This window comes from Podarcis tiliguerta (genome assembly GCF_965153285.1).
Source record: "Podarcis tiliguerta genome assembly, chromosome: 1".
In the NCBI taxonomy this organism is placed as follows: Eukaryota; Metazoa; Chordata; class Lepidosauria; order Squamata; family Lacertidae; genus Podarcis; species Podarcis tiliguerta.
Genome location: NC_139534.1, coordinates 102,002,844 through 102,023,092, shown reverse-complemented (window position 1 = coordinate 102,023,092; position 20,249 = coordinate 102,002,844). Strand labels below are relative to the sequence as shown.

The 20,249-nt window shown below is 39.8% G+C and overlaps 1 protein-coding gene across 21 annotated transcripts in view; it reads left to right on the top strand.

Moving 5' to 3' along the window:
• Positions 1-20,249, top strand: part of RALGAPA1 (Ral GTPase activating protein catalytic subunit alpha 1) — a 123,143-nt gene that overhangs the window by 46,284 nt on the left and 56,610 nt on the right. For 13 of the 21 annotated variants that reach the window (XR_014514050.1, XR_014514051.1, XM_083451535.1 and 10 more), the window contains 12 exons: positions 2,831-4,399; positions 6,197-6,321; positions 6,635-6,851; positions 7,809-7,985; positions 8,759-8,911; positions 9,505-9,698; positions 9,816-9,914; positions 10,008-10,163; positions 12,952-13,080; positions 15,309-15,434; positions 17,136-17,194; positions 17,568-17,676. Coding sequence is in view for 19 of the 21 variants with exons in the window: in XM_083451535.1 (XP_083307661.1) it covers positions 2,831-4,399; positions 6,197-6,321; positions 6,635-6,851; positions 7,809-7,985; positions 8,759-8,911; positions 9,505-9,698; positions 9,816-9,914; positions 10,008-10,163; positions 12,952-13,080; positions 15,309-15,434; positions 17,136-17,194; positions 17,568-17,676 (3,113 nt within the window). In the remaining 2 variants the exon portion in view is untranslated. The remainder of the gene's footprint in view (positions 1-2,830; positions 4,400-6,196; positions 6,322-6,634; positions 6,852-7,808; positions 7,986-8,758; positions 8,912-9,504; positions 9,699-9,815; positions 9,915-10,007; positions 10,164-12,951; positions 13,081-15,308; positions 15,435-17,135; positions 17,195-17,567; positions 17,677-20,249) is intronic. The other 8 variants (XM_083451545.1, XM_083451544.1, XM_083451541.1 and 5 more) reach the window with 1 other exon arrangement.

Below are 20,249 nucleotides of genomic sequence, written 5' to 3'. Positions count from 1 at the left end.
TTTTAAGTATAGCCATCAACTAAAGAACAAAAAAATAGCATGTTAATTTGAAATGAGTAGAGCATATTTTTCAGACAGTCTTGACACAGCTTTTTTTTTTTTTTAAGTTCTCATGATTTGCTATTACGGGGTACCTCGGGTTACATACACTTCAGGTTACATATGCTTCAGGTTACAGACTCCGCTAACCCAGTAATAGTACCTCTGGTTAAGAACTTTGCTTCAGGATGAGAACAGAAATCGTGCTCCGGCGGCATGGCAGCAGCAGGAGGCCCCATTAGCTAAAGTGGTGCTTCAGGTTAAGAACAGTTTCAGGTTAAGAACAGACCTCCAGAATGAATTAAGTACTTAACCCGAGGTACCACTGTATAATATGGAACATTCCCAGTTCGAGCTAAAATAAAATATTGTGTTGTAAATTATTAAACAGTTCAGAAAATCTGTGTGTTTCTTCTTTAGGTTCCTCAAAGTGGCACCTTTATTGATGCTATATAACTGTGTTTAAACTTCATCAATTAATAATCTAGTCCTAATCATTTATCAATTGGACTATTGCTATCAAAGAATTGTAGTTGCCATGGACGCTGGTAAAACTAATGATTTTACAATGTCATGCTTAGATTTCTCCACCAAGTTCACCCAACATTTTAAGACCTGCTCACCTCATTCCACAGGCTATTTTTGTAGGTTTCAAAAAATGGAACAATATGTGTTTTATATCAGGATATGTTGACTATGACAAGATTATGTTATCTGTTACTTAGAAAGTCATTTTCTGTATAAACTTAGCAGTACAGCTAATATCTCTAAAAAGTTATCAGCTCAGCTTTGTGTCTTATGATTACTGTTTTTCAAGACAAAACTATTATTTTGTCTTAAGAATCTGTTAATATGACTTGTCAGCCCGATGCAGAGAAATATAGCTGGATGTTTAGGATTTTTTGACAAATTGGAAATGGAGAAGTGTAGAAAGCCTTGGGATCCTTGCATATAATCATAGTTAGACCTTAATAATCCTAAGCAGGATTGTGAAAGTCTTGTGCTTATCAATTCTGGGGAGACGTTGAGATGGGTCAGTGGCCCAACAGAATAAGGCAGCTTCAGACATTCCTAACAAGACTGGGCTGGTGGCACTTTGTGTATTTGGGTACCCAGAACAGTAACAAATGGCTGCACAGGAAACAACATGTAGTTTAACATTTCTGGGTGCAATCTTGTTTTCTTCATGGAGCAGCCTTCCCTTCCCATCCCAACTAAATGTGTACATTGCATAGTGGTAGAACAATCCTACACTTAGATTCTGTAGCAAAAATATGTGAGACAGAATTATTTTAGCCGTGTGTGTTTGTGTGTGTGTGTGTGTGTGTGTTTGGTATCTTTTCTCTACCTTTCCGTGAAATAGTCAACCTTACAACCAAAGTAAAACAAGCAAAACATAGAAATAAAACAGCACACAATGTTTAAAAATGTATTAGAAGAGAATGGTATTCTATGAAGAATTGCTGAAATAAAATAGGTTAATAAGAGCATCACAAGCTTCATATTTAAATTTAATGTCATCTTCAGTGTTTGCATCTTCAGTGTTTAAAAGGGTGCAGAGGTGCTTCTGTGACTATTCAGAACTCATTTTGCAGTGTATCCCCCTGGAGCTGTAGTCCAGAGCCACTCAAAAGGAAATCTGAAGGATTGCTATAAGAGCTTCCACGAACCTCTTTGTTGTGCATTAGAGTATAGACCTTATATCAGTGGGGCTTCTGCAGAAATTATGAACAAGATTTCCTTTGTAGGTGTGTAAATTTTAACACAGCTAGCTTTTGTTCTCTTCTCTCACCTCACCTCCTTAAGAGAGTATACTGCTTTCAGCAGAATTCTAAAACAGCAAGGGAAAAGGTGAAGTGGGCTCTTGCCTGTAAGTATTGTCGTCTCCCCGCCCCCCGCCCCCCCATTCTTAGTGCTAGTTCAGCTCATCCTGAGGGAACAATGGCTCCTTCATTAGGATACATTTTTGGCCATTTTGATCACTAAAAAATAAAGATAAGTCAGCTGTAGGTTCAGTAATTGTCAGACTTCCTCTGGATCATCGTATTAGCTTTTTCCAGTTCTTATAAGAAACTAGTATCCCATTTTTAAGAGGTGCTTCAGAAGATCCCAATTGGAGACTGAAAAATGTGTTTATTCGTTCGTAGCTAGCCTTTCAGAGTTAGAGAACTATCTGCTTTCTTTCACTTGAATGAGGGATCACCCATTATGGACATACCTACATAGGTGTTTTGTGTTTATGTGTGTGTGTGTGTGTGAGAGAGAGAGAGAGAGAGAGAGAGAGAGAGAGAGAGAGATGGAGAAATATTGACTTAATAATTAAAGATGATACAGCTCCCTCAACATATTGAGTCAACTTGTGGCTAGAAATATTGTCAGTTCTTGGGTTACATATTTTCCCAAACAGGCTATATTATAAGTCATTATTTCTGATTCCATGAATTAGTATTTCATAATTTATTGGCACAGCCCTAGCTTTAACAGCATTTCCATATCTCCCATGATCTTGCTCTGTTTCCATGCATGTTAATATTTTAAGACTGTTCTGATGGTCTAACTCATATCTCACACTGTACTAGATAGCATATATGTGCACGTATGTGCACATGTTTGTGTGTGTATGCATATGTGTTTAACAACATTTTAGTTTTTGGTGGAGAATATTTTATGGTTCTTAAGGACTTCTTTTTAAAGTGTATCACTGCCTTGCAGTAGTGAACAAACAAAACAATAGTATATATATATACTAGATTTATGTATTTGATTTCCTAAATACATACTTTTTCTACAGACATGGACGATGCTCAAATCCTCCCACGCCCACCTCGCGTCAGACATTTTTCACAGAGTGAGGAAACACCCAGTGAAGTTTTTGATGCGTTGAACGAGGAGCAGACACTTCCACGAAGCAGCAGCACATCTGACATCCTGGAACCATTCACAGTTGAGCGAGTCAAAGGTGCAGTTCCTGTCATTGACGATTCATCCCATCATGCGCCAAGCTTACAGAGTTCCACAGAGGCCTCTTCAATATGTAGATCCACTGAAAGTCATGTTACTGATACAAATAGCCGAGAGTCCTCTCTGGAAGTTGGGGATAGTATTTATGACCATCTCTGTCATTTGGTAGGCCCGGTAGAACTTGCAGATACAGCCTTTGAACAAAACCAGTATGTTGACCTTGAAGGTGAAGATGATCTTCTTTCCTCTCTGAGAGAATATCTTAAGGAAAACGAAGAACTTTGCAGTAGCATTGAGATAGATAAGCATGAGCCTTCTTCTCATGAAGTTGATTCAGGAATAAGTAGGAATGATAAATTGCCATTGGATGGAGTAGAGCACACAGACCAGACTGTTACATGTGCAAGTAGTACCACTGTTGCAGAAAGTGCCGATGATGCAGAACTGCAATTGGAGCAAAACCAAAGTGGCTTTATAAGTAATATTGCACCTACACAAGTAGACAGTTCTACAGGAAGCCAAGCTGATAAAGCTAAACATTTAAACATTGATAAGCCCATCCAAAATCTGCCTGATCCCAGGTCAAGTAGCCCTAGAGAAAAAGAAACGAAGAGGTATTTGTTCAGACAAATTGCCACTGATGTAGATGTATCTGTGGAAGCAGTGCTAGCTGAAAAGCATAGAAGTGCCCTCTTTAATGAAAAAATAACCAACACAAGTGTTATGCATGCAAAGAAAATGCCACATAAAGCCTTAGTTAACCCTGAAATGCTTCACATTACTGGCATGAGCAAACTGTCACCAACTAAGAGAAGCATATCTGAAACGGTAACCCATAAGGCTAAAATAATGAAAATAGCAGCTAAAAAGCGAAACAGTGTCCATGTTACTTTTAGGCCATCTACTGAATCAGTTCAGTTTTATAATCCTCTAGAAAACAAAGAGGCCCCCTGGAAAGCAAGACTTCGTAAACTCAGTGGTTTCAGTAGCGGGAGCAGTAGCAACAGCAGCAGCAGCAGCAGCAGCAGCAACACAAGCACCAGCTCATCCACAATGGCTGTGCTGGTCAAACCCGGAATATATAGGCCTCTAGATCCAGCCAGTACAACTTCTGCTTATAGTAGGCAAATTAAAGAATCAGGAGATGTTCCAGCATTCGTGTTGCAGAAGGAAAGTATTGGAATAAATCAAATGTCAAACCGTAGCCCACCTAAGCCATCGAGTCAGGATTCGGGACAACAGCAGGGCTCCCTGGGTGGTGTTTATAAATCTGTTGTACATGCTCTTTCGAAGCCGAAGGCAAATGTTTCCCCACAGAGGCAGAGCAGAGTGCCAGCAGAGGCTCCACTGAGGGATCTGTACAGTCATGTAATGGGCTATTTTGGAAAGAAAGCTGCAGGTGAGCACTAACAGTGTGCGGAGCACAATAGGAGAAAGGCAGCACCAGTTTGGCTTGATGCACCTGAAGCAAGCTCTTATAAAGCAAATCAAAAGGCTTTGGGATGATCAGTGCTTTTCCTGTTTGGTTTTGCATGCGCATATGGCCAGCTGAATTTCCCCCCTCCAGCATAAGTTACTTTGATAAACGTTAAATTACTAATGATCCTTTTTTAAAAAAATAATAGTGAACCACTTTGCTGCTGAACACTTTAAGAGTAGGGAAGAGGAAGAGATAGTAAATGACCTACCAATGGATCCTGTCTTTATCATATACTTCTCCTGGCAAGCCTTGAAGGCCAGTCTTCAACATATATTTGGCCTTTGTATGCTGTCCAATAGGGGAATAAATGGTTTTGATATCTCCAATTTATCCTCTTAGTGATCAGTTATTTCAGTTGAGCCAATTGTAGGTTCAGTTAATTTTTCTTCCTCCTCCTCCTGAAAACGAGACAAGAAAATTTTGAAGTAGGTTTCAAAATTTCCTGTTTGGACTATCTTCTTAAAACAATCTGGTGTGGATTTTTGTCATTTTTATTTGAGCTATTTCAAAATATGCTTCAGTGCTTTCTGTGTGCATTCACTGGAATGGATGCACTGACTTCCTAAGCGACATCTATCACTGCTTTCCCTCCCCGCTGGGGTCATGGAAGTGCATAAAGGTACCATGATAGTTCTCCTTGAGCTAACTGTGAACCTCTATGTGTTAACCGAAATGGGCAAGGCTGGCTGTCATTCTAATATCACCATCTTAGTTCATGTGTTCAGTAACTTTTAAAAGAACAATAAATTAACTTTCAGCAGTGAGGTAGGTTTTTTTTGCGCTTTTTTTTTTTACATTGTATGCTGGCATGATTAACAGAATGCTCTGTAATGCATCCTGCATTGAGATGTTAATGCCATCTGAGGGCAGTCTTTGTAAGCATATCACAGTAGACTGGGTAGTAATGTAGATTCTTTCTGGCTAATTTGTTTCAATATGCTATTTAGTAAAAGTTTCTCTTTAAAAGCAATGTGCAGTCTGGATTCTAGGAGTATATAGAACGAAATTTTGAAATTTAATACTTCAAGATTTTAATATCAAGACCATGTTATACCTCAGATTAACAGTACGGTTGCTTTGCAGTCTTTTGAGGGGATAACACTTTCTCAAAAAAAAAAAAAAGATAAACAAGAAAAATAAAACCTTCAAGGTAAAATAACACAATAGTGTAACAGAATTAAAAACAGTGTAATTCTGTGCAATATTGATCATAAACCACTGACCATTTTAAGTCTTCTGTTAATTTTTGAATCATGTCATCTTTCATTGTTTATTAATTTATTTAAGTGTACTCTGTGTCTACAGTACTGCATTGAAACATAATTCATTGGTACATTCTACTTATATGTTTCTCATTAGCATACACCCGCAGAGTTGGGGGGGGATTATGCATCTGGTGATATGGAGGAATGAAGAATGTGTGCTTAAAGCAAGCATTAACAACTTTAAGTAGTGCTTATCTGTAAGCTTTCTTGCTCTTTTAAAGGTCACACTGGAAATTGACTAACACCTGCTCAGTGGTGATGGGTAGGGGTGGGGGGCGTTGAAGGATGATGGTAGACTTACTAATTCCTAAAACTAAATTTATTTTATGGGAGAAGGTATTTTTAACTGCATGACATTCTTTTGTATTTACTGTTTTATTTCTGTGCTTTAAAAAAATATTTTGTTATTGAAACTGTTCTTTACTATATACAGTCATTCATTTGCTTTTAGCCAATAGAGAGGATATGAGCCCAAAGCAGAACCCTCTTGGTAGTGATAATGGCAGTAGTAATGCAAATATTCCTGACCTCATGGATGAGTTTATAGCTGAAAGACTGCGCAGTGGTAGTGCTCTGGTAAGCTTTTTCGATTTTCTTTTTTGTCCTGAAATATACAATTCTAATGCTAAGCAATTTACAAGATCGCCAGTTAATTATGACTGTAAAAATGTTAATAGCTAGTGATGTTTGTTAGTTTGATAACCTCAAATGAAAATGGCTGCAGTAAATGTTATTTGATGGAAACGGAGCTGGACTTAAAAATTGGTAGTAGCTGAATCATTTAGTTTTGTACAGCCCTTGTCCCTGAAATAGCAAGCATGAAAATATTTTCTGGCTGTAAAAGTGTTTCTTCAAACTATTTCTTCAATTGTCCTATTTCTTCGATTAGAATGTGACCAGAAGAGGGAGCAGTCCAGGAAGCTTAGAAGTTCCAAAAGACCTTCCCGATATACTGAACAAGCAGAGCCAAATGCGCCCTGCGGATGACCCAGGTGTGCCTTCTGAGTGGACGTCTCCTGCCAGTGCAGGCAGCAGTGACCTTGTCAGTTCCGACAGCCATTCGGACTCCTTCAGCGCCTTCCAGTATGACGGCCAAAAATTTGAAAGCAAGTATTACCGCATCCAGTTTTCCCTAAAATCATAATACCTCCTCTACATATATTTTTATGCAGAGAAATTGAGAAGAGTGAATGCGCACAGGTTCTGTAAATGATCTGGAGCCAAGTCCACAAGGAATGTGTTTGGCTTATCATCCATTTTATAAGAGTGCACAACTTTGGGAGCAGGTATTTTTGTAGACCTAGATCTGTGAAGGAAACAACAGACAACAGTACAACCTTCTAGGAACCCTGGCCCTAAATGCATGCTGGTGGGGAAGGAACTTCTCAGCTTTGCAATCCTTCTTTTCCACTGTGATGGTTTCCTCAGGGTCATGAATATGTCCCTCACACTACAACAACTTGGGTGCATCATCAACAATAGCTCATTGTGTTTAGTTTAGTTCCAGACCTTCATAATTGATCTTTGATGCGGTTGTGGGGAAGATCTCCCTGTTTTAGGACAGGCAGAACAAGAGCTATTTAGCACTTTAGACTATATACCTAGTAAAGCTACAAAGGGCCGTAATAGCTTGCATCAATTGATTCACTGGTTGAGATTCCTGTCCAGTAGCTGCTTATTCCTTTTCAACAACAGTTCACCCTCAATTGGTGGCTAAACCCTGATGATATTGTTTTTGCGCACACAGATACAAGCCTCTCAGGAGGGTAAGTGATGCATGCTGCCAAAGCCTTTGCAAAGTTGAAGATTATTATTTTCTAGGAAGGAGAAACTATTTCTCCAGAATTTCTTCTGCCTCATTGTTTAGTCATAAGATCCCAAAACACTGGATCATGTTGCTTAGATTTGTTGGAATCTGCACATGATTCCACAACTCACTTGCATTAAACACAAGATGAAAGGTAGCAAGAATGCCCTTTGTAGGAAAGTCCTATGTTTTTGAAATTGATCAGGTCTATGCTTTTAGTTAGGCCATTGAGATATGTATCTATATCTCTCTGTAGATTTCAGCTTTGGCCCTGAAGGTGGCGCAACAACTTCTGTAGAGTCTGATGCAGGTTCAGGACCTCAGCAAAGTGCTGAAGAACAGGAAGTTGCTAGTCTAACTACACTCCATATTGATTCTGAGACCAGCAGTCTCAATCAACAACCGCTATCTGCTGAAGCAGCAACTATTACAGGTAATAATAATAATAATAAATAATGTATTATTTGTATCCCGTCCATCTGACTGGGTTATTCCTCTGTTGCAAAGCAGAGGAGTGAAATTTCTGAGTATTTAACTCATTTCTAGAGGATTAGCCATTTTATTCTGTGGCAGCAATAAGACGAGTTGGGGTACCAACAACTTAAAGACGAACACATTCATTTTTACAGCCTTCCTCTTAGAAATGGTGAAAAGTATAGACTATAAAGTTTATCTGAATAATATAATTTATGGGGTATATTGTGCCAGTTAAATTGATTTTTTTAAAAAAATCCCAGAGTATTGTTTTCTGGAAGAATAGACCTCTTTCTATCAAGCAGATTTTGTAGCCATGATCCAGAGGTCTGCACATGGCAAAACTACATCCATACTAACCTTCCCCCCCCCTTCATCTGTCACCCCTATAAACCATCAAGCAGCTTTTCAATTTCCCCAAAGTTGAGCAGGAAATTAGCCTGTTGAAGACGTCAACAGCATATAGTAAACACCCAGGGACTGGATATTTTGTTGCTGGCCCCACTTTTGATACATAGGATATTTGGAAATTATTCCTATAACAAATAAAATTACGAATTTACCAGTACCAGCAACTTAATTTGACTGTATAGGTGTCCAAAGTGCTGCTAATAACATATTTTTAGATGTTTGTTTGTTGTGCCGCTGTTGAGCTTTGTATGCTACTTGCAAATCAGAATGAAGGCTGAGTAAATGCACTTTTAATTCTGATAGCTAAAATGCCATTTGCAGGTTCTGAAAGCGCATCACCAATCCAGTCTGCTCTTGGATCACGATCGCAGACACCATCACCTGCCACTCTGAGTGCAGATCACAACGAACAGAAAGATCTACAGCTGGATGAGAAGCTCCACCACTCTGTTTTACAGACACCAGATGACCTAGGCAATAACTTAGCTAGAAAACCTAAAGAATAGTTTTTATTTCATTTCCTATACAGTGCTCACTATTTTAAGAATTGTGGAAGTCTCAGAGAACAGTACTTGTGTTTTCTGTTTGCCGTTCATTAAATTTGTCTTACTAATCATGTTTTTAACTCCTGGGAGAAAGTAAAAATTTCATCTGCTTGATTAAAGCAGGAGCATGGACTATTTATACATTAAATAAACTGGGTAAATGTGGCACAGCGGGGGATTGAGGGACCATATCTGCTCTGTTCCACCTGGCTAGCATATATTTTGATGCAACATATTAATGGGTTTTTCTTGGGAGGAATTCAACATCTTGCTGTTGTGGTCATTCTGTCAACACAAGCATTTCAGCTTGCCAGACAGAATGATCCCTCCTTCTTCCCCACATGTGGTTCTCTGGGGGTTTTCCTGACCCCCTTAGAGCCAGGGGGTCATGAGGAAGGAGGAAAGCCCCATTGCACAAATGGACGTTCTTGCACACCTCGCATCATCTCCCCCCTTAACTTCTTAATCCACCTCCAAATAATAGCTGGCCTGAAGTTTTGTTTGTTTTTCCTTCTGTTACAGAAACTAGTGATTTTCCATCTGAATGCTGCAGTGTGATGGCAGGAGGAACAGTCACTGGGTGGCATGCAGATGTAGCTACTGTAATGTGGAGACGAATGCTAGGAATTTTAGGAGATGTCAATTCCATTATGGACCCTGAAATACATGCTCAAGTTTTTGATTACCTTTGTGAACTCTGGCAAAATCTTGCTAAGGTATTTGGAGAACTGAATATTTTTAGCCGCTCAGCCTAAAAAAAGTATTTTAAGGTAGAATTGAAGCAGCAAATTCATCTTCACACAAGTTTGCATTGTATTTCTAAACAATTTCAGATTAGAGACAATCTTGGCATTTCAGCTGATAACATGACATCACCTTCTCCACCAGTTCTAATTCCTCCGTTGCGAATTCTGACTCCGTGGCTGTTCAAGGTAAGCACAGTGCAGCCCATTCTGTGAATATGAAAATGAAAATGGGGTAACGTATGAAAGTGTTAACATTGTGGCTTCATTCTTTAATATTAGGCAACCATGTTGAGTGATAAGTACAAACAAGGCAAGTTACATGCTTATAAACTCATATGTAATACAATGAAGCGGAGACAAGACGTTTCTCCAAACAGGGACTTTTTAACTCATTTCTACAATATAATGCACTGTGGACTACTTCACGTTGATCAGGTAAGGGGCCTCGATCATTTAAACTTTATTCTGAAGCGCATTTCTGAGCAATCGTGAACCCAGAAAATTAAAAACGTGTTGCAGAGTATGCCTTTGAGAATTTGCAAACATAATCCTCACTTGGAGTTTTTATTCATTGTAAATTATGTTTTAAAGAAGTGGTTTTCAAACTTTCTGATATTGGGGAACCATTTCTACATGCTTCTTGCCACTGACAAGAAAACTGTACAGTGGTGCCTCGCAAGACGAAATTAATTCGTTCTGCGAGTTTTTTCGTTCTACGAGTTTTTTCATCTTGCGAAGCACCACTGCGTATTGACGGTTTCCCGTAGGAATGCATTGGCGGTTTTAAAAAAAAGGCGCAAGACGTTTCGTCTTGCGAAGCAAGCCCATAGCGAAATCCGTCTTGCGAAGCAACTCGGAAAACAAAAAACCCTTTCGTCTTGCGAGTTTTTCGTCTTCCGAGGCATTCGTCTTGCGAGGTACCACTGTATGTTATACAAGAAGCTGGGGAGTGTTATAGGGTACATAGTATCAGGCTACTGGCTGGGCCTTTCTTGAGTAAACTTAGAATGCACCCAACTAATTCTTGTGGCTACATGTTTCAGGGAAAGATCACTAGTGTTGAACAAGCTGCGTTTCAGGACCCTTGCCTGCCACTTCTGATCTCTTCATTGATAAGCTTCCAAGAAAAGCATAGGATTTTTTGAATAATATTTTTAAAAAATGATTGCTTCTTAGAGACAGAGGCTTAACTCTTGCAAACAAAAGATGACATGGTAGATCTGTGTTTGAGCTGCACTCTTTTGGATTGTAGATGGGTCCATACCCTTTCACTCAAAAAACAAACAAACCAACGAGCTATCAGGGAGAAGTGTTCTCAATTTCTTTTTTAATTGACATCTTGTTTTCTTTGTGATTGAATGCTCCTCCAGAAATAATTAAAAACCAATCATAAGAGTCACACCTAAAGTCTAAAATATTAGAGCCTATACACAGGATTGCCACCTCATACACTGTTCATGAGAACTAGCCCAGAGTCTTTGTTCTGCAAGTCTGACTATAGGCTGTCTTACCGTAACTTAAGTGACAATTCATGCAATACACTGCAAGATTTTGTCTCATACTCACAGTTTCAAGTCCTTGCAAAACAATCTAATTACCAATTTATAATAGTTCTGGTAAAGCTATGCCTTTTGGGTATAATTGCCAAGAATCTGTCATACTGCTGAATAAGATACCTTCCCAGAAATCTAAGGGTCGTTGGCAAATAAGGAGACATTGGTTCCAGTAATCTTACTCATCTTCTCTTAGAGTTAGCAGATACTTTAGAAGGAAACTCTACTCCCATTTGTTAAATATTTTGTTCTGCTTTTTACTGTCTTTCATTTTCTTCTTTCTCTGATGGTCCGTTCTAACTTGGAGGCATTTCTGACTAATCATTTTGCGCCCTCAAGACAAATTTAGGTTTTATTCCCATGATTCACATTTGTGAAAGCCACCTAATACAAAAGTTCTCTGGGCAATTAACACTAAAAAAAGCAAAATAAAAACAGTGGCAGAATAAATCCTGATTTAAAGCCAACAACTCCCAATGTCCTAGGCACATTTTGTGACATGGAATTTCATCAGCATGAGCAGTTTCTGAGCTCTGCATGTAAGATTTCAGATTCAAATTGCAGAGTGGAAGGAAAAGGGGGATCTTTTTTCTGCCTCCCCACTTCCAGCTACTCTCTGAAGACTGGAAAAGAGACCCTCTTAAGAATATGAGGGAAGTGGGCTGGGGAAAGACTCAACCATGTGAAAAATGAACATAATATTTTAGCTGCAGTTCATTCATTTCCAGCTTTGTATTCTTTTTATTAAAAAAGCGCCAATAGCATAGGTTTCAGGTGCCGTTTAGCTCCTAGCTTTCATATCTCAGTTTCTAACACTGGGAACGACAGCAGTACAGAAGTTCTCAAGTGTAGTAAACATTTAAGATTGAAATTTTAAGACTTGAAAAACCTGGAGAAATAAAATGGACTTCACCTGGCACCAAAGAGATCTATACAACTTAATAAAAAATTATACCAAGAGCAGTAATCCTACTTTTCTTGAACAAATTTGTGAATAATTTATTTTGAGAGAATGTTCACATCTTGATAAGTTCCAGTGTAACTGCAAATCCTGTGAAGAAATGTGGCTAGATTTGGGTAATAGTTTTATTCCAGTTCACTGGGAAATTATTTTTCATTCAGGTTCAGTTTCACTCCCTAGCTGCACTTGGACATCATGATGATTTCCTCCATGGTTTATCATTCAGGATATGAACCTAGGCAAGCCTTGGGCTTTTGTAGCACACAAACCCTTCCTGCTCCTGAAGGAAGTGTTTGCTTTTGCTTCCATTTTTAGTTGAACACAGCTTGTTGCTTCATCCAAACCCAATAACCTGTGACTAAATCTTAACACTGGTTTGTTTCAAATAAACCATGTAAACAGTTTAGGATGGAGACAACACACTAAACTGTGGTGAATTCAAAACAGAAGCAAACAGCTTCTAATCTCCTTGCAACCACACCAAAAGGGAAAGTAGGGGCACGGAAACCCAATATTTGCTGTGACTTATTCCCATCAGAATACAACATAGATTATCACAATCTCCAAATGCTGCCATTGGCATTCTCAAAATAGGGTTTCATACTATTTATTTTGTCCTTTTGTTAGTCTTTTTATTTAACAGAGTGTCTATTATGGAAGTTGCAAGCGATCTGTCTGTTAAACAGTTCTGTTTCTCTTTTCCTCCAAGGATATTGTCAATACAATCATCAAGCACTGTTCTCCTCAGTTTTTTTCACTTGGTTTACCTGGTGCTACCATGCTGATCATGGACTTCATTGTCGCAGCTGGTAGAGTGGCGGCATCCTCTTTTCTCAATGTGAGTTTCTTTTAACAAAAATTATTGCTGCTGTTTAAAATTATTTACAGACCACATTTCACTGAAAAATAGCAAGGCAGTTTACAAGATAAAACCAGTACAACAAAGTAACAATTAAATATATACCAGAGTTCACTAAAGTCAGTACTAAGGATGGGTGCCTTGAAACGCTGGTGTGAATAAGTAAGTTTTTGCCACCGATGTAACTCCAGCCTGACATATGTGCCTGACATATCTCTAGGAGGTCATTCCATAGTGGGAGGGCCACCACAGAGAAGGCCCTCCTTTTGTTGTATGACTGGGCTGGTTTATACAGAAGGAAATGCTCTCTCAGATAGCTGGTCCTAAGCTGTTGCCCAGGTTAATTATATTCAGCCATTCTATTAGATTTTCTGTGGGTGTCCATCCATCAGGTAGGATCTCGCACCACCTGGTATCCAGAAACAGGATAAGCAACTCAGAGTCAAGGCACATACAACCCCTTCCAGTGCTGACTCCTGTCCATTTCCTGCCTCTGCCTGAGATGGATTTGTGGTCTTAGCTCTCCTTTTGGTTTTTTTTATTGTGTTCAATATGAATGTTTTTCCTTTTGTTCTCCAGGACAGGCGTCCCCACCATTTATGTGGGGGTTACATTCCGGGTTCCCATACACATAAGTGAAATTGCCTAAAGTGGAGAACATCCTCTAAAAAGCCTCCAAACACCTATTTTTCCCCCTTCTGTCTCTCCAGACAACTCTCTTTTAAACTAGAGTTGAAGCTCTGGGGCCAGCTGGAGGCCATGCAGAAAAGCAGCTGCAGCGGCTGCTGTGCTACCCTCCGTGTCAGCTGTTAGGTGGGGAGGCCTGACAGCCTAAACAAATCCCCACTGTGCTTTCAGTCTCTTTGGGACTTCTTCCACCCTCATTGACCTCCTCTGGGCTGTTTCCCGCCATTTCCTGGCATTCTGTTTTAAATTTATTTCCCAGCACCAGGCATATACGTAGTTGCACATGAGTAGAACACATGTGGGGGGATGTCTGTATTTAGCCTTCCTTTTCTATAATTAAAAAGAGGGAAGGAGGTCTATTTATTTTCTTGCTTGTCTCCCCACCCGCCACTTCACTTCCTGGGGTCTGTGAGTCTTTTTTTCACCTTTAGCCATGAGGTGGTGCTAGATCCTACCTAATGGATGGCCACTGGCTAAAAGTACCATTTGGGTGAGTCCAACAGTCCATTTATATACAGCTTAATTTTATATATAGCTATGAGTTATATAACACACACACACACACACAAACGTGTGTGTGTGTGTGTTACTAGGATGCTGTGTACAAAGTTTACCAATTAAAGTCTTTCTAAGCAGGGACTTTGTCGCCTTAAAAGCAAATTAGCATATTATATTTATTTACTACAAAAGTGTATTATTATAAAGATGTATATTAGATAATGTACAGGTTGTTTACATTCTTGGCACGGTGTTTTATACATCCAATTGCTTCCAAATTTGCCTGCCATACACTGTGCTCCTTTGCCTTAGGGAGCTTGCAATCTAAATTTAAATATTACATGAAGCTAGCAAAGGGAGAGGTAAGGGTATCAAACAACAGAAGCTGCCCTGAGACCTCCGGGTATAGGACAATGTATAAATTGAATAAATAATAATAATAATAAAAGAGGGAAGGTCTTTAAAGGGCAAGCATAAGGGACAAATGTAAGAAAATGGTGCTATTATGTTGTACATGCTTTTAACTTGGTTCTAAGTTACCTAGAAACTGCTATGCATAAGGTAACTATCAAACTGAATAGCTAACAAATAACAATAAGCTGTAATGCCTGAAGGCAGCCCCAGTGCAATTGCGTTCTCAAAAAAATAACTCTGAAGCATCCCCAGCAGGTCAAACATATCACCAGCATATGAGCCAACAAAGCACTGCAAGCAGCTCATCATCATTCTGGTCCTTGGGTGATTGAAGGGGCAATAAAGTAGAACAGGGCTTTACCCCATCCCAATGGCTCATGGCTCTGGCCAGCTTTCTCAACCCCAGTGTACGTTCTGCAGCAGTAAGCCTCTTCTAGTTGTAGGGGCTTCTTGTGTAATTTAAAATCCTGCCAGGGCTACGTGACCCTTTTCCCACTCATGTTGCCCCTTCATGACTTTAATATCCCAAGAGACCTGTGCTTAAAACGTTTCATTTCAAGATGAAGACTAAACTTTATCATCTGTTTGTATCTTTCTCTTTTTCTCAGGCACCAAGAGTAGAAGCACAAGTTCTCTTAGGCTCTCTGGTTTGCTTTCCCAATTTATATTGTGAACTCCCAGCTCTACACCCAAGCACTCCTGACATTGTTGTGTCTCCGTTTACAGATGTGAAGGTAGGTTTTGAAATGCTGTGTACTATGCATATATTTCCCCTTGTTTAGCTGTTTTCAGCTGAGTAGCAGCTCCTGGCACAATCCTATGCATGTCTATTTATTATTATTATTATTATTATTACTACTACTACTACTATTTATCGGTTTGCTTGTTGAATTTGCATCCTACCTTTCCATAGTCAAGGCAGCTAATAATAATACAGATGCAGTGAAAATAGTGCCTAATTAAAAAAACAACAACATAAGAACAAGGCAGGTAGAAAACATCAGTAAAAGCAACAAAAAGAACCAGTTTCAACATATGTTAGCTAATGGGCTAAAAGACATATCTAAGTAAACAATGTTTTTGCCTGGAAAAGGTCATCAAATATGGGACTAGCTAGATGTCCCTTGATAAGGAGTTCCAAATACTGGGAGCAGATTCTCTCTGTAGAGCAGAGTAGTCCAACCCAAGCCCTCACGCTGCCTTTCCAATTCTGGGTAAGTGAGGCACTAGGACCCTGCCATAGCCTTGTGCCTCCTCCCCAAAGCCCAGGGCCTCGCTCAGTTGGCTTTGGGAAGGCAGCGTGAGGAGAGGACCTTCAGCACCATTTTTGAAACTGGTTCTCCAAGGGCAGGACAGAGCTGCTTTCAGTTAATTGTTTAAGACTAACCACAATTTGCCCTGTGGCTAGTTAAAAACAGCAGCAAAGGATTTTGATCTCCTTTCTGTTGTTTTGGAGAAGAGGGGGAAGTGCGCATACCCAATGTTAATTCATGTATTGATAAATATTGTTTATTATTATGTCTAAATGCAGCTGTTGGAACAAGTAAGTGTGTATAGGATAGCAGCTTCAGTCATTTTTCTTCTTGTTAGGAGATATTTTTGTGTTCAAATCATTCATCATTGCTATTTGCTTAACCAGAGCACTTGGGTGGCAATGTGTTTCGGGTGGTTTGTTGTTGTTTTTTGAGAAAGTGGTGGCTAGTAGCAGCTCCTCACTGTAAAGGAGTGGATGTTTGTGCAGCTAGGCATGGTATGTGTAATGGTTCTAGGGGTTGCTCGTGCGTAAGTTGCCGCCACTCCTGGCTAGGTTACCTGGTTGAACCCTTTCTGTATGGACAGCCTCAAGTTTCGTGGCTGCCTCAGTCGCTGGCAGAATCCGTCAGTGGGCGTTTCTTGAACCTTTTCCAGCATAAAAGCTGTTTGACGCCCAGTCTTCTCCTACTCTCCCTGCGCGGAAGTCTTCTGCGCAGGGAGGGTGTGGGCAGCGGAGTACCTGTACTCTCTCCGCTGGTCTCCGGCGAGGAGTCCTGGAGCCACCTCTCTGATTCCCCCATCTGCCCCCCTTCTCCACTGGTGTTACGCTGATTTCCTTCCCCAGCGGATGGGCTGCCTCTCTCCCTACTGGGACCCTCTCCGGCATCCCTCTGGAGCCTTCTCTGCGCCTCCAGCTCCGATGGCAGTTCCTTGACAGTATGGTACCCAAAGCTGGAAGATTCAAGGGAATCAGCAGGGATGTATGGCTGAAACAACTTTAGATTCCTTGTTCCATTGGATACTGTCTCTATTTGTCTATGAACAAATAGTATGATAGTATGAACAAATGCAGAGTGTTTTGTAACTCTCCCATTTCTGTGAACTTTTCCTATCACATAATAAAGCTTTATTTTAAATTTAAGGGGTTTTTGGATGACTGACTTTGAACATTCTTACTTTAGGAACTGATCATCAAAACGGTATTAAGTGCTGCCAGAGAGGAGCCATCTGGACCGGCAAGGTATGAATAAAGAAGGATCACTGCAGATCCTCGAGCAAATAGGTCAATTTGTGTGTTCAGCTAAATTATTTAAATAGCACAATATGGGTTGACTTTTGATGTTAATTTGAATCATGGTTTTCTTTTAAATTTGCCTTTGCTCAACTGCATTATGAGTTATCCAGAGAATATATCTGAGAAGGAGATAGATAAGCATTCTTAAAATCCTTTTAAATTCCTTTTAAAAGGAAGTAGCAGTAGATTATGGTTAATGAAACAAACCATTGAAAAACCATTGAAACTCTCAATATACCACAAGTTTTCTACTCCCTTGGCATTAGTTTTAGCTTGGCTAAAGTCAGTGCTTACATTGCTATCTAACATTGTTTTGCAGATGTGTTGCTCTTTGTAGCCTTGGCATATGGATATGTGAGGAACTGGTGCATGAATCCCATCATCCCCAGATAAAGGAAGCTCTGAATGTGATCTGTGCATCATTAAAAGTAAGCATGTAACCATTTGGATTTAAAGGGCCCTGTGCAGTATTTCATGTGCACCCTGTGGCTTTTCTGGCCTTCTTTTCTCATTTTCCTAGAAGGATCTCTAGGCAGCGCTAGGGCTCACATAGATAAACGTTGGCTGGTTTCTGTTCTGTGCACGCTCACTTGACAGTAAGCCCTGCTTAACCATGCGAAAGTGTGTTAAAGCATATTAACATCACATTCATATGCAGGTTACATACGTTGTAACACTTGTTTACTCAGAAGTAATTCCCAACACGTTCTGTGGGGCTTACTTTCAGGTGAGTGCACATAAAATCACAGCCAAAGATTAGAATATAAGTAAGATTCCACATCAGCCTCTTCAATTCCCTTTCCAACAATAGTATTCAACCAAAGCATCCCAATTACTTTTACATGCTTGGTGGGGGCGGACCTAAAACGGTGCCAGTTTTTATCCAAATTTTCCAGATCTCATAGCTGTTACAAAGCAATGGTTTAATTTAAAGTAATTTTAAATATGAATGCTTAAAATATAAAGTGTAGTACCTTAATACAGCACACTTCTTTTAGGTGCTTCAGAGTAAGGGGAAATAATTGATGTCATTTTTTCTTCTTCTTTTTAACAGAGATTTAAAGTTCACAAATACAGTTTTGTGCCCAGAAGAATCACACATTGAGGCTCTTATTTGCAAACTAGATCACACATTATTCAAAGACTCTTGGAGTTGGCTATTTTTCTTGCAGAGAGACATGAATTGAGTATAGATACCAGATACTATGTTTCTTGTCAGTTGTATTGACAAGTGCAGTAAGCACACTATTGAACTGGACAAAAGCAAATTGCAGGCTTATAACACAGATGCAGCAACACTTTCTGAACTCCAACCAAGCTGCTCTATCAAAGTATAGGCAGTGTTTATTTCCTCTAGACAGTGTGAAGTCACAACTTTTGTCTCTCAACCACCTTGAAAGCCTTAGTACAAAGATCCTAATTGCTCTTCTCAACCCCTGCAGTTAGAGACTGTGTTATGTGCCGCTCCAAAATAGCTCGGGTTCTAAGTGACTACAAAACCTCATCCATGCTACAGAAAAACTCTATTGCTCAGACCATTTTTTTAAGCAACGGGTGAAGCTGAACCACTGTTGAAAGTTTAGGCTAGAGAAAGGCATACTGGCTCTATGGATTGACTCCAGTGGACCAACATGGAGCTTGAATTGGTGTCTAATAAAAGAACTCCTTTATAACAGAAAAGAGCGTAGTATTTTAACATCAGGCTTTTTTAAAGGGACCGTTGACAAAAAGTCACCGTTATCAAGAAAGTAAGTTCTTTAACTTCTCTCTGCTGAACCCACTGAATAGGTTCATAATACAAAGAGTCACAAATACAGGCGCAAAAGCTAGATTTTAGTTGGATATCAGGAGAAACTTTTAACAGTAAGACCAGTTAGACATAGGGACTATTTACCTAGGGAGTCTTCAAGCAATCGTTGGATTGCCATCTGCTGGGGCTGCTCCAATTCTGTAGCTTGATGCTCTAGCTAGATTTCCTTCATTGAGCAGGGGGCTGAACCTTTCTAGCTAAATGATTCTCTGATTTAGATGTTAAAGGCAGGTTATTCAGAACTTTCAGAAACCTTCCGTCATGGAGATTTGCAGTAAATTAAGATTAGGGTCAAAGCATGTCCCCTCCCTGAATAAAAGTCCCCAGATATTTGGCGACTTGACATCACACCTGCAGAAAATTAAAAATGCACAGCTTCGGTGCAAGGGCAATGTATTCCAAGAGCAAGAACTTAGCACAGCCCTATATGTTGTCTAAGGCAGGAGTGGCAAAATTTTGGCTCTTCAGATGTTTTGCTTAACTATTCAAGTCCCATCACAGTGGTGCAAACCAAGCTTTTATGAGCAGCCTGATTTTGAAGATGATTCCTCAGTTGTGACCATAATTTAGAAAATTTATTTTTTTGTGGGCGAACGCATATAAGAGCTAAATATGCAGTAAGCCTCCCTCCCCCAGTCTTACTTACTTATTCACACTTACTCTTTTAGACCACTTTTTCTCAGACAGTGATCTAGGATCCACCAAAGAGTCCTGGGCCTTAATGCCACAGCTTGCCTAGTGCCTCCTCACTTGCCTGCCTGGCCCTTAGACATGTCACTGCCTTCGACTGTACCAACGGCAGCCCCAGCAGCTCTTTCCTGCTGGGTGAAGATGGCCAGGAGAGAAGAGATACTCAGTGGGAAGAAGGGAAGAAAGTCAAAGGAAGTGCGGAGGGAAATTAGAAAGTGAGATAAAAGGTTAATAGTTAATAAAACATTTAACTGGAAATAGAAGGAAAGAAAAGAAAAGAAAAGAGGGAGGCTGTTATAGGAGGAATAAGTGAATGTGAAAGGGCCAGGGAAGAGGAATGAAAGAAACTCACATGGTGTGGGGAAATAAGGTACAGTGAGAAGAGAATAGGGAGAAATTACAGGAGATGGGTAAAAATTATTCAAGAGGCATTTGAATGGAAAAGCCTTCCCCACTTAAATCCTCTGGATCAGCAGCTTCTGTCTAAAATTGGGAGGCTGA